Source organism: Octodon degus, unplaced genomic scaffold (genome assembly GCF_000260255.1).
Source record: "Octodon degus isolate 3935 unplaced genomic scaffold, OctDeg1.0 scaffold00165, whole genome shotgun sequence".
NCBI lineage: Eukaryota > Metazoa > Chordata > Mammalia > Rodentia > Octodontidae > Octodon > Octodon degus.
This window is the reverse complement of record NW_004524741.1, coordinates 5,705,311-5,721,343: the sequence shown is the minus strand read 5'-3', so window position 1 is coordinate 5,721,343 and position 16,033 is coordinate 5,705,311. Positions and strand designations below refer to the sequence as shown.

The following is a 16,033-nucleotide window of genomic DNA, read 5'->3' as shown; positions in this document are numbered from 1 at the left end:
AGCAATTAACCACTAAGAAGAATATATGTAGTGTATTATTTGTTGAAACTGTACTTTCGATTTGATTTGAAACTGTCTCATTGCTATATGTTTATGAATAAAACTTTGAAAAGGAAAAAAAAAGGGGGCAATATGTATCATCTCTTTTCACAGATATCTGAGATGTTATTACTGGGCAGTCCGAAGTTTAATCACCATCGGGGGTCTTCCAGATCCACAAACTTTATTTGAAATTATTTTTCAACTCTTGAATTTCTTCTCTGGAGTTTTTGTATTCTCCAGCCTAATTGGTCAGGTAAGTGGAATCTGAGTTCCTAGATACAGTGTCTTCACTTTTGAAAAGTTAGCAACTTGATGGAGAAAATTTTAAATCTGTTTAATTCTTTTTCTCATCTTTCTCTCCTTATTCTTTATTTTTCTCTCCTATTTCTTCTCCTTTCATCTATTTTAATGAGGAAGATGTAACTGGTAAAACATTGTTTGTACATTCTTAAACCATTAAGTTTATCAGATCTTATTAGCAATGATCTGAGTTTATACTTTCAGAGAAAGTTATTTCTAAGTTCTTTCTAAATTAGCTTCCTACTAGAGGCTTTCTAAAAACATATCATGACCCCCTTATTTAATTAAACTTATGAAATCACTGAGTTAAAATCAACTTTAAGTTCCTTTAAGCCAGAAACTTTGAGATGGCTTCTTAAACAATTAATAAATTGTTACTACACAAGATATTTATGTAGCATTATTGTTTTATTCTCAAATGGCTGCCATCTAGTAAGAAAAGAACACAAGTACATAAGTATCTATAACACAAAGTTGTTGACATTTACAAGGAAAAGAACCCCAAATCTTTCTGAATTCCCAGATTCACAAGAAACAAAAAGTCCAACAGCCTACCATCTTTAGAAATCATGAGTCCTTGGTGAGTGTTTTCCACACCACATGCTCAAGTAAACAAAAGCCATATTGAGAAGTGTCCTAGATGATGCGTTAGGCTAAGTCACAAAATGATTATTTTTCCAAGAGAAATAGTTGATTCCCACTCACCACATTCTCAGCACTATGAATGAAATTTATTTTTAGCATAAATTTAGAAATTTAGCATAATGTGTTACAGTATTCAACATTTTTCAAGAATAGTCAAAACTTCCAACAACCCATGCATGTATGGATGTTAAGGGTCTGCTATACACGGAGTTTGGAAGCAATCTCTATTCTTAGTTGAGAAAAGGGAAGCTTCTCAGGAGATTTCAAGAAAAAAATGCATTCAAAGTCCCTTCAAAATCCAGGTTGTATTCAATAATCATAGATAGAAAGTACAATTGATTAGGAACAGTGTGAAAAATCACAAAACCTACTAGAGAAAATGGAAAACATTCTAGAATAACTAGAATGAAGGACACTAGTAAATAAGAGGTAAGTATAAAGATTAGATATTTTAAAGGGAGGTTTTTGTCAAAGAAGATTAACTAAAGTATGCTATGATTTGGAAAGGGAGATACTGACTTAAAAATAGGGTTCACTATTATTTAGGTATGGAAAGACTAACAGGTGAGGGACAGTTACAACTGAAAAGGTCACTTGTTAGACTCACAGATCTCAGCAGGAGAAAGCACACCACACCACAAGGAGGGGTGGAAAAAACAAGGACTGGGGGATGAGAGGCGAGGCAGGGTGCACAGTATGAGGGTTGGCGTAGGACCAGTTCAGGAGCTCTGGGGAGCAGGGCTGTCTCTGCTTGTCTGGCACCTGGCACTGGGTAGACAATGGCACGAATAGAAGAGGGTCTGATGAGAATGTTGTAGGCAGCTGAATTAGACAGAAATATTATAGGCAGTCAGACAGGGCCAGGCCCTCAAGGAGACAAGGTGGAAGACAAGGTGGCTTTACAACTTGGAAGAGACAGACACTCCCATATGGGACAGACCTCAGGACAAAAGAGGAAACACTGCTACACACTTCCCTAGGGATGGGCATCAGGGATTGATATTCTAAACAGGTATCAATCACCTTGAAAGAGCCCAAATGAGTCACTAGCCCAACCCCCAACAGGAAGAGACCTTGTCCCATATTCATACCCACTTGCTATGGGACTTGCTTCCCCTTTTGATGTATTCAACTTTACCTGAGCAATGGTTCTTGTAATCTCATTGGTTGACCATAGTTTTGTCCCACCTCATGCCCACCTAAGCAAGTTCCCATGTCTTCTCCACCACCTTAGACCCACCTCACTGCATGGTTTTCTTCTATAAAAATCCCAGGGAGAGACAGCTTCCTGGGGACCACCCACTCGGGGCTCGCCTCCTGTCCCTCTCTCGGACAGGAGCTTTCTTTCTCCCAATAAATATATTCTGCTCATAACCTCTGTTTGTTCCTAAAATTCATTCTTTGGTTTTAGAGAACATAAACTGGTCCCAGGTACCTTTTAGATTGGTAGATTGGTTTTTCTGCCTGTGTTGTTTGGAGGTTTCCGTGTGTCAAGAAGACTAGTGGAAATATGGACTCTGGATTAGTTAATTTGGATGAGAGAGACACTCTCAAGACAGCCAATCACAGCCTCCAGGAATTAACTAATGCTATGAGTGAGAAGTGTACTCACAAGTAAGGAAGGGGCCAGACTGCAGCTCCTCACAGTCTAGGAAATAAGGACATGGTTCATACAGATAGCCAGGGACAGGGTCACTCCAGCCCAATGTGTCAGTGACCTGTAAAGCAAACTCCACTTAGAAAATGTTGAGCTATTAGAAGACAAACATCAGGCAGTTAAAAGCTTAAGTATAAAATATCATAATCTTCATGGCCAGGAATATCACGTCAGTGGCTGAACTAAGAAGCCAATTGGAGAGAAATTCAATTCCAATCAATCTGAATGTAAGCACCAAAATCATATTATTTTGTAATGCCTCATAAAATCAATGTGAATTAGTCACATTACTGTCATTTTTTTCCTCAGTTTTAGAGATGAGGAAGCTCCAGATTAAATAAGTTAAGAGGCATTTGACCAAGGTAGTACATACTTGAAAGCCCAGCACTCTGGGAGGCTGAGGCAGGAAGGTCACAAGTTTAAGCCAAATTTAGGCAACTTAGTGGCTTAGATCCTATCTCAAAACAAAAATAAAAGCTTCTAGGAATATAGTGCAGTGCAAGGCCCTGTATTCCATCTCCAGTATACAAAAAGAAATGAAAAAAAAAAAAAAAGAAAAAGAAATTGAGAGACATCCCTAATTTATACACATAATTTGTGTGGTTATATGATAGAATTATATAGAATATTGATAATGACGGGAAGTTTAACAAGTATTGAGTACATACAATCCCAAGGCAATTATTACAAGATTACAAGACAATGCCTATGTAGCACTAGTTAATCCTCTTGCTACTCAAAGTATAATTTTTGGCCCAGTAGTACCAGGAGCACTTGAGAAATTCAGAACATGAACTCTACTTCATGACTACTAAATCTAAGCTTATGTTTTAACAAGATTGGCACATGACTTTTATACATATATAAGCTACAGAAAAGCTGCTGTGTAGCCCACATCTAGCTTTTTACTGAATTGGAGTTTCCTATGGGAACAAGAAGTATCAAGTCACTAAAAATGCGGTACTAGAGCACAAGAGAAAAACATTGAAGCTAGAGACAGAGCTGTGCTTTAAATTCTCATTGAATCAGATGTTGAGAAGGAAAATAGAAATAAAATTTTTAAAACCCAGGACAAAATTCCCATTCATTCAAAATCTCCACACATAGTCATACCAGCTACTAGAGCTATTCATCACTTTTTAATTCAAATATTATATTCTACAGTGCAACTCATGGAGCCTAACATTTTCTGATTCATACCTTCCTGGGCTTCTCTAGACTGGAACTTGTCTTAGAATACAAATCTCTCTGGGATCCTCCACCAACAAAGCCCATCATTGCTGGAAGATAGCACACAGACAACTTAGACTGTCACTGCTGATTCAGAAGCCTTCAAAAGCAGTCAACAACGGTTTCAATTGCCTTTTGCTCACAACTAACAGTCTATTAGATATTTCGGGATCTTCCTTTAATTTCTTAAGCCTCCCAGATTTTGGTGATTGGATAAACTGGTCCTCTGCCAAGAGTGGCATGGTAAACAGGGATCTGGGAATTGAGGTTGTGGAAGAATATTGGGAAGAGCCAGAAAGATAAACACAGTGAACTATCTGCACAGCTCCTCCTCACTAGGTACTTTGAAAAAACCTGTAAGCCCTGAAAATGGAAACTAAGGAAAGCATCAACAAAAAAGAGAATTATTTGAACCAAGTTCCAATGAGTATCTTTCCCACAAGCAGAAAAAAAGCTCAGCAGCTACCAGAATAAATGAGCAAAGTCTTAGTGTGAAAGGAAGGCCCTGGTTTTCCTTGCTATTATAAACCCACAGTCAAAGCAAATTTACAACCAGTTGCTTCCCTCTGCGTGAGCGGGAAGAATCGAGCAATATATCTTTTTTGTGCTGAAACCTTAAAGATCAGCTTTTAACCTAGAGTGGGTTTTTATGGCTGAGTTATAAACATCCAAGAACTAAAACCTGACAATTCCTTAAGCATTGTCACAGCAGTGCATGAGGCTTCAGTAATTTCAGCACATTTCTGCTTCTGCTGAGCATGATGCCGTAAGCATGATGAGATTTGATTGTATCTGTCTAAACAACACAAAAGGAGAACAGAGGTTGCAATTTCATGATGAATTGAGTCTACATAGCCAGGCACCCTGGATAATCTGTGAAGGATGCTTTCAAAGTGAGGCTCACTAAGACAGGTTAGCCTTCTGCTAAATAATTGCTTGAGTTTTTAATTGCACATTCGTTTCAAATGTACAAGTCATGCAGTAGTTTGTTATTGTTGTTGTTGTTGTTTGTTGTTGTTTTTTTTGTTTTTTTTTGTTTTTTTTTTTTAATATTGGCTTTCACTTTGCAGTAATGTCCAGGCTTGCAAAGAAGATAATGTGCAGTCGCTTGTGTTATGTGGCCAAATCCTCACAGCAATCTCATGTGGTAGCTATGACAAGTCTTCTTATTGTCATAGCTTTAGAGATGATGTGATTTGCCTGATGTTACAGGAAGGGGTAAAGTAGGATCCAGAATTAATGTGCTTCCAAATCAAGAAGTCAAGATCTTGGTAGGGAATGCGTCAGAACATGTAATTCAACTGGACATTTAGTAACTCCTACACTTTCTCTGCTGGATAGAGTGACTGTATCTATGATTTTAGATGCGAGATGTAATTGGGGCAGCTACAGCCAATCAGAACAAGTTCCGGGTCTATATGGATCATACCACAGCTTATATGAACACGAACTCCATTCCTCAAAGTGTGCAGAGTCGTGTTCGAACCTGGTTTGAATATACATGGTACTCACAAAGAATTCTGAGTAAGTATAACGGATTATTGATTAAATTCCTTTCAGCCTTGTTATAAAATGAATTATGTAAGGTAGAAGGAGGGATGAATTGGATATGGACAAAAGGGCGAAAAGCTCTTAGGGGATCTTTAAAGCATTAGCTATATTCAGTGCTGGTAGATTCTAAGTATCACATACTTTGCTTCCTCTCTCTCTCTCTCTCTCTCTCTCTCTCTCTCTCTCTCTCTTTCTCTTTCACACACACACACACACACACACACACACACACACAAATGTGGTCAGGACATGGACCCAGCATGATGTGACCTGACTGGAACAAAGACTCACATCTGTTCTCTAAGCCTTCACACTCTCTGTGACATCACCCTCCTGCCTGGAACAGGATACTCAAAGAACAGCAAAGTTTTGGGACATTCTCATGTTGTTGCGGGGCATACAATTACTTCTAGGAGAGCCTTAATCATTGATGGTATCACAGTATCTACAAATAGTACTGATTGACAATAATCAAATTCAGCTTTTAGTTTGTTCTACAAATGTAGGAATTGGGCTGGGGACACAGCTCGGTGGTCTAAGCACCTGACTGGCAAGCACAAGGACTTAGGTTCCATCCCTGGTAACCCATGCCTGGCTGGGCCCCTGGAACCCTTGATGCCCCCTGCTGCCCCAAAAGCTACCGTGGTAGCGCAGGCCTGTAATCCCAGTGCTGGGGAGGCTGAGATAATAGGATCAGTTCGAGTCTGAGCTCTGTAGAGAGACACTGTACCAAATAAATAATAAATAAAATATTATAAAAGTAGGAATTATTGCACTGGAAATTTAAAAAAAAATGTTATTGGCTTCAGCGCAAAAATGAGGTTTTCAAATCACAGATGTTCCTAAGAGCACTGCAACTCTAAAGAAACTCCAGCCTCATGTAGGGAATCTCTTCCCAAATAAACGAAGTAACTTCTGAGAATCTGCAGCTACTTCCCAAGGGCATTCCCAAAGTGCAAGAGGCCCAGACAGGAGCAGCACTTAGCTCCTGTCCTCATTAATAGCTGTAGACAGTGTTTTGACTCCTTCGTTTACCGGTAACTAGATATCACCAACCTCAGACATAGAAAACTATGTTTTTGTGTGAAGATGTTCTTATTTAGAATCTATGAATTATAATAGCAATATAATATCACAATTTTCCTTTCCATATATATCTAAAATAATCAACTCTCATAACCCCTGGGCATACCAGCCATTAAGAGTAAGCAGTTTTCTTTATAAAAAGCTTTGTCAGCCTGAAGGCCATCATTTAATTTACATGTAGAGAAGTCTGTAATATATTCACATTCTTAATTGAGTTAATAAGCACATAAATAGCAATAATTTGAATTTACTTGCCTAACACACTGATTCTTCAGATTCCATTCCCAGCTGGACCACCTACTAATTATGCACAATCAGCAAGTCACTTACAGCCTCTCTGGGCTTCCGAGCCTTTTGTTTTTCTTCTTTCTGCAAAGCAGGAATGAGAACATTTACCCTCCAGGTTCTCAAAGGGTCAAATAGGATGATGGGTATGATAGAGTCCTGTCAGCTTTCAGATACCACCTGGTGCTCATTATCTGTCATTCTAGGATGTTAAGACTGGAGTCAACAGAAGAAAACAGGAACTAGATCCTCTTCCTGTACCAGCTCACTCATTAGCCTTCATCCCATGATCATTAAATTTCACATCTAAAGTTTCACCCCCAGCAATCGGGGGGTTTTCCAGGTGGCATCCATAGCCAAAGTACTTAATACCATTATGAGCATAGTAGTCCTATTGTGATAAGTAGGATGGTCTAACTGATGTAATAAAAATACAGAATTTGATGCATCTGTTTAGTTATGTAAATAGTTTGCATTTTATTTTATTATTTAAATTTTCAACTTGCACAGTGGTGAGCTAGTGCATTAATAATTCTGTTTTGGGGTTGGATATGTTTACCTTTACAAAGATGAGTCTGATTTGCTTGAGAAGCTGCCAACTACAATGCAGTTAGCCCTTGCCATTGATATGAACTTCAACATCATCAGCAAAGTCGATTTGTTCAAGGTAAGTGCTTTTATAATTAATAGAAAGGTACCTTATTGATTCCCTCAAAAAAATCTGAGCTCTTGCTTTACATAGAATTTATAATTCTTATTTTTATTATGTTTTGACAAAGTCAGAATAACCTGGAGAATTTATGATGGTCAAATACTTTTCAGGTCTCTCCTGTACAGACAGCTTACTCTTTAGAAGCCTCTCTCTTCTAATTGATGTCAAAGAACAGTTCTTTAGATAATTCTTGCATTAATTTAGATATAATTAAAATCTGTAGCTCTATGTCTTTGCTAGTAGGTACATCTCCTTCAGTTTACAAATATGTATTAGCAATATATGATAAATCAGACCCCAGATAAACTCTGGATTGGCCTGACAATCAAAGAATCATGTCTAACCACATGTTGTATCACAAACACTTTGGATCTAGACTTTTAGATGGCCAAATACAAATTTGGAGAGTTCCTAGAAGAACTTATATAGCAAAAAAATTTTTGGCTCTGTTATTTTTAATTGTACTACTCTCATCTTTAGCTAGTACACTGCACACAAGTTTTTCTCACCTAAGATTTAATTCTATGTATGGCATTCACTAAATTATCTGTTCATTTAATTCACTGAACAAATGTTCATCAAGTTTCTCCTATGTTCTAAGAAGCCTGGTAGCCACTTGGAATGCAGCACTTAAAAACTAGTGCTTAGGGCCGGGGAGATGGCTCAGTGGAATAAGCGCTTCTCTGGCAAGTGCAAGGACCTGAATTCAATCCCCGGTTCTGAAAAAAAAAACTAGTGCTTATATGTATGGAACATAAATTCCAGAAAAGAACAAAAAATAATATACAATAGGTGGTAGAGATAATGGTACAAACAAAATTGAACAAGTTCTAGAGGATAAATTCAGTATACTGAAAGGCCTCTCTGATGAAATGCTTCAGGCTTTTGAACAGAGGACTTGGAGAAGCAAGGGCAGAGGACAGATAGGAATGGGAGAGGGCGAACATTCCTGGAGGCTGGCAAGGTGAAACCCGGAGCTGGGCACACACTGCAAATAGATGAGAGGGGCTGGAGCAAAGCTTCAGGGATGGAGATGTTTCCAAGAGAAGTCAGAGGAAAGAAATAAGAGAAGGCCAAGTGAAGGAGCAGGCTAATGAAGGACCATGTAGACTATGCTATAGACCCTGAGTAAGATGTGTTCTGGCCTGCAAGGGTACCGAGACTCTTGTGCAGAACATGGTCTATTTGTGACTAGTTTTAAAAAGATCATCCTTCCTTCTGGGTAGGCCTAGATCTTAGGAAGAAATTACAGAAGATAGACAAATGGACATGATGCTCACCAGCTGTAGCAGGGATGACAGTGACCACATCCAGCATAGTAGGAACAAAGCTTTCACAGAGAGCTCCAAAAAATTTTGACCCAGACAATAGGAAGATCAAACTTATTATTTACAAAACACTACATTTTGGAGTATATGGATTGAGAAAAGTAGAGACTAACCCTATTATGGATTTTAAAAGGGTGTTCCTTCAGGCCAAAATTCATGTTGCAGTTCAGTTACCAACACAGCAGTATCATGATTAATTCATAACGGCTCTGCCTTCATAAATGTGATGAACGTGCTTACAAAATGGCCCAAGGTCAGAGGAATATTCTTCCACCATGTGAGGACATAGTGTTCTCCTCCGGAGAAGGATGTAGCAGGAAGCTTCATCTTGAGAGGGAGACAGCTCTCACTGGACGCCAATTCTGGCACCCTGAAATCAGACTTCTTAACTGTGGGAAATATGAGAAACAAATTTCTATCTTTTATAAATTACCCACTCTTTGGATTTGAATTTATAGAAGCAAAAAACCAGACTGAGATAGATATACTAGTCTGCTATGCCTCCAGATGGAAATGTGATTAATCTCCTGTGATTAATTGGAGTTGAGAGATGTCCAAGCTGAAATAAATTTGGACCGATGAGCATACTGGTGTATTTTAAGCCATGATATTCAAGGTGATCACCTAGAACACAAGTATACACAGAAAAGAAAATGTAATTCACGTAGAACCACGAGCCTTGAAAATATGTAGTCAGTACTACTGTAGACAGAATGAAGAAGCAAAGGCTGTGTGCCAGAATGGGTGTGCAGGGTCAATCCCAGTGTTAAAGACAGTCAGTCCCAACTGCTGCCTCTTAGGACACAGACTTAGATGCACACACTAAGCCCCTCTTCTTCACTATATCTTTTTTTTCCATAATTTTATTGAGAAACAAATAGGAATGAGACAGTTTCAAACCAAATTGGTAGGACAGGTTCAATAATTAACACATTGCATACATTCTTCCTAGTGGTTAATTGCTATACAAGATGTGGACATGATATCCTATTTACAAACACCATTAGAACAAATCCCTCTATTCATTAAGAGAATGTACCTATATATCTATCCTAACCATTTTGAATACACAGGTAAAAAATGGACATTCATCTGTATCCCCTTTTTTTGTTAAGTTCCATCATTTAAATATTATAGGTGTGTAATCTCAGCAAAATATTCTAAAAGAGTCCAGTAGCCCATAATAGTATTGGATCTTCCGCTTCACTGGTAATGTCAGAAATTGACCTGAGTCGTCCCCCACAGCTCAACATAACAGCATGGCTTTACCTCTTATACTTCATTTTTATACTTTTCTGCTGGATGGTTAAGACCAAGGTAAAGCAGGACCTATGCAACAAGAGTTGTAGCTTTTGGGTCTGATAAGGTCAGTGAAATGCCCTCAGGATTTATCCTGAGATTCTGTACCTCAGATTGTAGATCCTTTGTCAGTGTCAGTCATGCAGATGAGTCACGGCCATTGCTTGGCCATTGTGCTCTCTGCTTCAGTATATCTTGGTGTGGATTTCCATCAAGATTTGTACAGAAGCAAGCTGGACATTGTGCCTCCCTGCATGACCAGCACATAGAAGGCTGAGGCAAGAGGAGTGCCACAAGTTTGAGAGCAGCCAGAGCCACACCATGAGTTTGAGGCCAGCTTGGACTACACAGTGAGACTGTCTAAAAAAAAAAAAAAAAGATTTTGATAAAAGCATAAAATGTGTGATACTAAACACAAGATATATAACGCAAAGTAGAAAGGAATAGTTTTAAATATGCTAGTTAATTTACAAAATTGTAAATTAACTGAATATTTAATGCAGTAAGCAAAGCCAACAAGATTAAATTGCAGTAAATATAAAATTCTGAACTTAGTCCAAAAGGAAGGTAGGTAGGTACAGAGAGAGGGAGAGAGAGGCAGGAGAGAGAGAGAGAGAGAGAGAGAGAGAGAGAGAGAGAGAGAGAGAGAGAGACAGAGAGACAGAGAGAGAAAGAATTTTGTTTTATGACAACTCCTTCTAGACCTGATTTCTAATTTCATATGAGTCAACAGTTATAGCTGAGATTGCCCTAAATTCTAACATTATGTTGGTTTTCTTGACCATTAAAACCACGTCTAGATTAACATCACATTGCAAATATTCAGTTTTAAGAAAGATGGCAACACATCTGGCCATCTTCCAGCAAAGGGAATGACAGTAAGGCTGAATGGTAGCCTAAGAAGATAGTAAAGGAAGAGCTTATGAAATTCTTTTGTGATAACAGAAAGCAGTTCAACGATTGAGTCTAACAGAGAGTAGAGGTAGGAATATTGACTAACAAGAGGTGTAATGAAAATGTGGGGTGAGGGAAATGTATCATCTCTTTCTAGGGTAGGTGCACAACCACGTGCATTTGTCAGGCTGGTCCGATTGTCCCTTAGGATCTGTCTGTGTATTTCACTGTATGTAAGTTACGCTTCCATTTAAAGAAGGAGGAGCAGGAGGTAATGCAGGAAAAGAAATTCCAGGAGGAGAAAGTCAGGCCCCCAGAGAAAATGTGTAGATACTGAAGAAGTTAAGTGTAAGAAAACAAAAATTCACTCAAAGGCAGCAGAAGTTTCACACACTTAAGTTTGTTATATGCAGAAGGAATTTGATCAGCTTTATATATTGTTCAGCAAAGTGGTGCTGCATGTAAACTCTGTCTCTGAGATGCAGGCGAGTCTACGGGAGTAACACCTCCTGGGAAAACAAGCATGTGTTCTGTCTGTGCCTGCAGTGACAGTGCAGATTCTGACGGAGAGCCGCTACCTAGCAAAAGCCTTAGAAAGAAAGGCAGGGGGTAAAGGAGGGGGTGCATACACTGGCACTAATTCTTGAGTGCTTCCCTGGTGCCAGTACAGCTGCCCCACAGTGGAAGCCCCTGGTGAAACAGAAGCCATCGTGGACGGTACAGGTAGAGCTTTCTGATCTTCCATCAGAGAGACTAAAGAAGGGATGTGGACAGTGAATAGTAGATTTATATAGATAAATGATTTTTATACTGCAGGTTTTCACCCACCAGGGATCATGAATTCACCTGAGTAGGCCACAGTCAGCACATAAAACATAAGACAAAGCATTGGAATACCTCACACATGATTATGTGCAGGTATCACAAATTCCCTGGGTTTTGTTATTTATTTTAAAACATACACATATGTGCTTATGCTGCCTTAGGCCCATTGAAATTGTATATGTTACTATATGCTATAGGAAAAAAATGTAAGAAAACTAGATTAACAGTGCTTTTAAATATTTTCTTATTCCTTCATATCTAATTTAACTGGCAACGAGTAACAATAATTAGCATTTTTCCTAAAGGAAAAAAATACTTTAAATACCAATGACTTTTATTGGATTATTTCCAACCAAGAAAGTTACTGGTTTTTCAAATCACAGTTTTTCCTTTGCTTTTATGTATTTTGGAAATCCATCAAATAGCAGCAGCTGATTGAGGGGAAAAAAGCTTCAGTCTGCACATCCTGCTTGCCTATAAACTTACATTCTTTCCTGACATTTCCATTACAGATGCAGTTCTTTCTAGAAAGAACCCATTTCCAGTTCCATTTCTGTCCAATGAAAGTAACTTTTTCCTTGAAGTCAAATGAAGTAGAAAATGAGTAGTATGCTGTCTTTCTAAATTTATTTTCATGGAGACAGTCTTAGTAGTTTATACAAATTTGTTATTTTTTAAGGAGGAAATAGAGAGAATCATGATCGTACCCCTACACCTTATAACTTCTTCCATCGCTCTGTTCCATCCATCCCCAGCATTCACTGCAAGCTGCTCTCTTCCCAGAGAGCAGAGTAGAAGGAGGACTATTCAGGATACGAATGCCCCAAAAGACAAGTGAGAGCCTGCAGAATGAGGAGCTAGAGGTGAATGCAGTATCCAAAGCAAGGAGAAATAGAAACCTATCTTTATCTTTTTTAAAATTTTTTATTAATTTTAATGAGAAAGACATAGCAATGAAACAGTTTCAAAACAGGTTAGTAGGACAGTGACAAATACCAGTACATTGCGTATCTTCAGAAGGCTTTGGGACTAGGGAAGTCTTTAGAACTACATTGTGGGATAATAACCAATGATGTATCTGGACAGACCAATGGGAGCCATGCTGTGTAGCATGGTCTCATTGTGCGGTGTAAAAATGAAGTGTTGCCTAAAGACACGTATTGAAGATTGAATTCCCAATGCAGCAGTGTTCTCAGGTGGCTCTCAGAAGGGGATTAGCTCATGAGGCTGCTGACCTCTGATCCACTGGTGAGCACATGGCTGCGTGTGCAGTTAGAAGGCGGGGGCTGGCGAGAGGAAGTGGGCTGCTGGGAGGGCGGCTTTGAAGGGCACAGCTTTTCTCTCACCCTTTTTGCTCCCCCTGATTCCAACCATGATAAAACAACAGCTTTTCTCTGTCATGCCTCTTGCCATAGTATCTATGCCAAGGAGCCAGGTGACCATGCACTGAAACTTCTAAAACCATGAGCCCAAATAAACCAGGACAATTTAAGTTGCCTATGTCTGCCATTTGATCCAAGCAGTGGAAGTGCTGACTAATACGCCCATCCTGTAGTCAAAGGGAGCTATGAAAGGTAGAAATGGACAGGGTATATTTTAGTTTTACAAAGGCAAAGAGTATGCCACATTGAAGACACCGGAATAACTATGGATACAAGGAAGAGTGATTGTCAACCATACCTGGAAATTTCCCTGTAAACAAATCTTTCAGTATGTTGGAAAGGCAAGCAGGGAAATGGAGAACAGAGAGTCTACGAGACCCATCACCAGCTCTAGAAAAGCAGCCAGGCACAGTGTATATCCCTCAGGACTTCAGGACAGGGTTGACATAAGGTATTGATAATTGGTTAAACTTACAAATGCTTATTTTAGTACCCAAAGGAATATTTTAGGTCTATGTCTTAGGCCTTAAGTAAAAACTTGAGAACTATTCTCCATTTTGTAAATGTGGGGATGAATATAGATCTAGTGACAAATATTAGCAGCAGAGAATGATTCAAGCTAAATAAACTTCCTTCAGTTGTTCAACCATCTTTTGCTTTAATTTTAAATTATACTCGAATTAGCCCTCGTTGTACAAGCGTGCTTATATGCTTATCCTTTCAGCCTAGCAAAATGTGTTTATTAGGGGAATATGAAATAAAATAATGCATGGGAAAAAGTAATGTAATGTCAATTTACAGCCATAAAGTATCATAAGGACTGCCTTACAGGAGGGCCTTCTATACTGTCTATTATCCTTTCATCGTAACAATACTGTCGCCTTATACCTCTATGTACAGTACTTACATCCTGTCCAGGTACTCTGTGCAATGAAATTAAGTAAAAGTAAGAATCTAAACTGTTTTGAATCCTGGATTTTATAGTAGATACATCATATGTTCATGAAAATAATAATAGTTGCTATTTATTGTGTACTATTTTCCACACTGTACTATTTCACTCCTTTTTCAATTAATTCTCACTCTCTTATTAGAGGCTAACTGGTGTCCTCTCAAAACTCAAATGTTGAAGCTCCAAATCCCTGTAACCTCAAAATATGATCATATTTGGAGATAAGGCCTTTATAGAGGTGATGAAAATGAGCTGTAGGGTGGCTCCTAATCCAGTCTGACTGCTGTCATAAGCCAAGGAGATTGGGTGTACAAACCATCAGGGAAGTGTGTGAAGAGGTCAGGTTATTTGAAGACGCAATGAGAAGGTGGCTCTCTGCAAATGGAAGGAAGGGGTCTCGAGAGAAACCAAAACCCCAAAATCTTGATCTGAGACATCTACCTAAAAGAGCTACAAGGAAATTATTTTCCTTGTTTAAACTGTAGTCTACAGTGTTTTGTTATGGCAATTCCAGAAAACTAACACACTGCTAACAAAGTATCTTCTCTGTCCTCATTTTACAGAGAGGGTGAACGGCTTAGCTGAGTGAGGTCACAGAGTTGTAAGAAGCAGACAAAGTGCGAGCACAGACTTTTTTATACCACAGTTTGTGAATTTAACCCCTACAGAATGCTACATTTTTAGTTCTGTCCCATCCTACGTGGTAAACTGATGAATGTATCCGTTAGCTTTCCCTCACGGGGACAGAATACATCAGATAATTGATATAGGAAGAAGAAAGCTTTGTTTTCAGTCCATGTTGCTTGATTGTGCTGTTTTGGTCTTAGAGAGGCACTGTACCTCATGGCAGGAGCATGAGAGGAGGCCTGTTCACTTCAGGTAGCCAGGAAGCAAAGAAAAACAAAGGGAAGGGCCAGGGTGCCCGTACCTCTCCAAGGGCATGCCCCAGTGACCTAACTTCCTCCCGTGAGGATCTACCCGCTGAAGGTTTCACCATTCTCCAATACACTGCAGACTAGCAACAATGCCGCCGGAGGACATATGCCCTAGAGGACATCTCACCTCCAAATGCTAGCAGTGGGAAGCCAAGAGAATCATCCCTACCATCAGAAATTGTTTGAAGTGATCCATCTTTGGCCATTTTCATAGACTTCGATTTGGCACATTCACACATACTTTTCCATTCTCTGACCAAAATAAGATCTTGGATTTTACATATTTTCCCCTGTTAATCAAACTAGATAGATTTAGCATCACAGATTTTCATTAAAAAATTGCTTCAATCAGTTGTGACTAATAGTAAGATTTTCTGCTTCAACATGGGGTGATCAGCATCTTAAGATAGTTAAAAGATGGAGGGTCACATTGTTTTTTGTACTTTTTAAATTTTTCACAAAATAGTTCCTCTGCCTTACAGACTTCATCTTATTTTGGGCCCAAACACAAATATTAAACTAATAAGAAGTGATTTACTTCTATGCGACTGGACAATTTTCACTACTTTCTGAAGGCTTACTATTTTGATTTTGATTTTAAAATATATTTTATCCAATTAAATGCTGGAGAAGTCGCACTTTGCCTCTGCCACTAAATTACCAGAAATAGAAAATTTAATGAAAGCTCTGTTGCACCACCTAGTGCCTATTTCGAAATCGCACTCTTTAGGAACAAAAGAGAACCTGCTCAACAGGAGAGGAACTCAGACTTCAGGAAACAAAGGTGGGTTCTGCCTGGCATCCTTCAGGGAAGGCAGCCTGTCTGTTCTCTGCTCTGTGCAGAACCAGTCCTGAGCATGGCACCTCACTGCGATTGGTGACTCATTGTTTACGATTATGGAGCAAACAG

General features: G+C 39.0%; 1 protein-coding gene across 1 annotated transcript in view; it reads left to right on the top strand.

Annotated features, from left to right (window-relative positions):
* Positions 1–16,033, top strand: part of Cngb3 (cyclic nucleotide gated channel beta 3) — a 133,322-nt gene that overhangs the window by 60,411 nt on the left and 56,878 nt on the right. Inside the window, exons 9-11 of the mRNA XM_012517334.2 lie at positions 154–295; positions 5,239–5,398; positions 7,366–7,463. Coding sequence (XP_012372788.1) covers positions 154–295; positions 5,239–5,398; positions 7,366–7,463 — 400 coding nt within the window. The remainder of the gene's footprint in view (positions 1–153; positions 296–5,238; positions 5,399–7,365; positions 7,464–16,033) is intronic.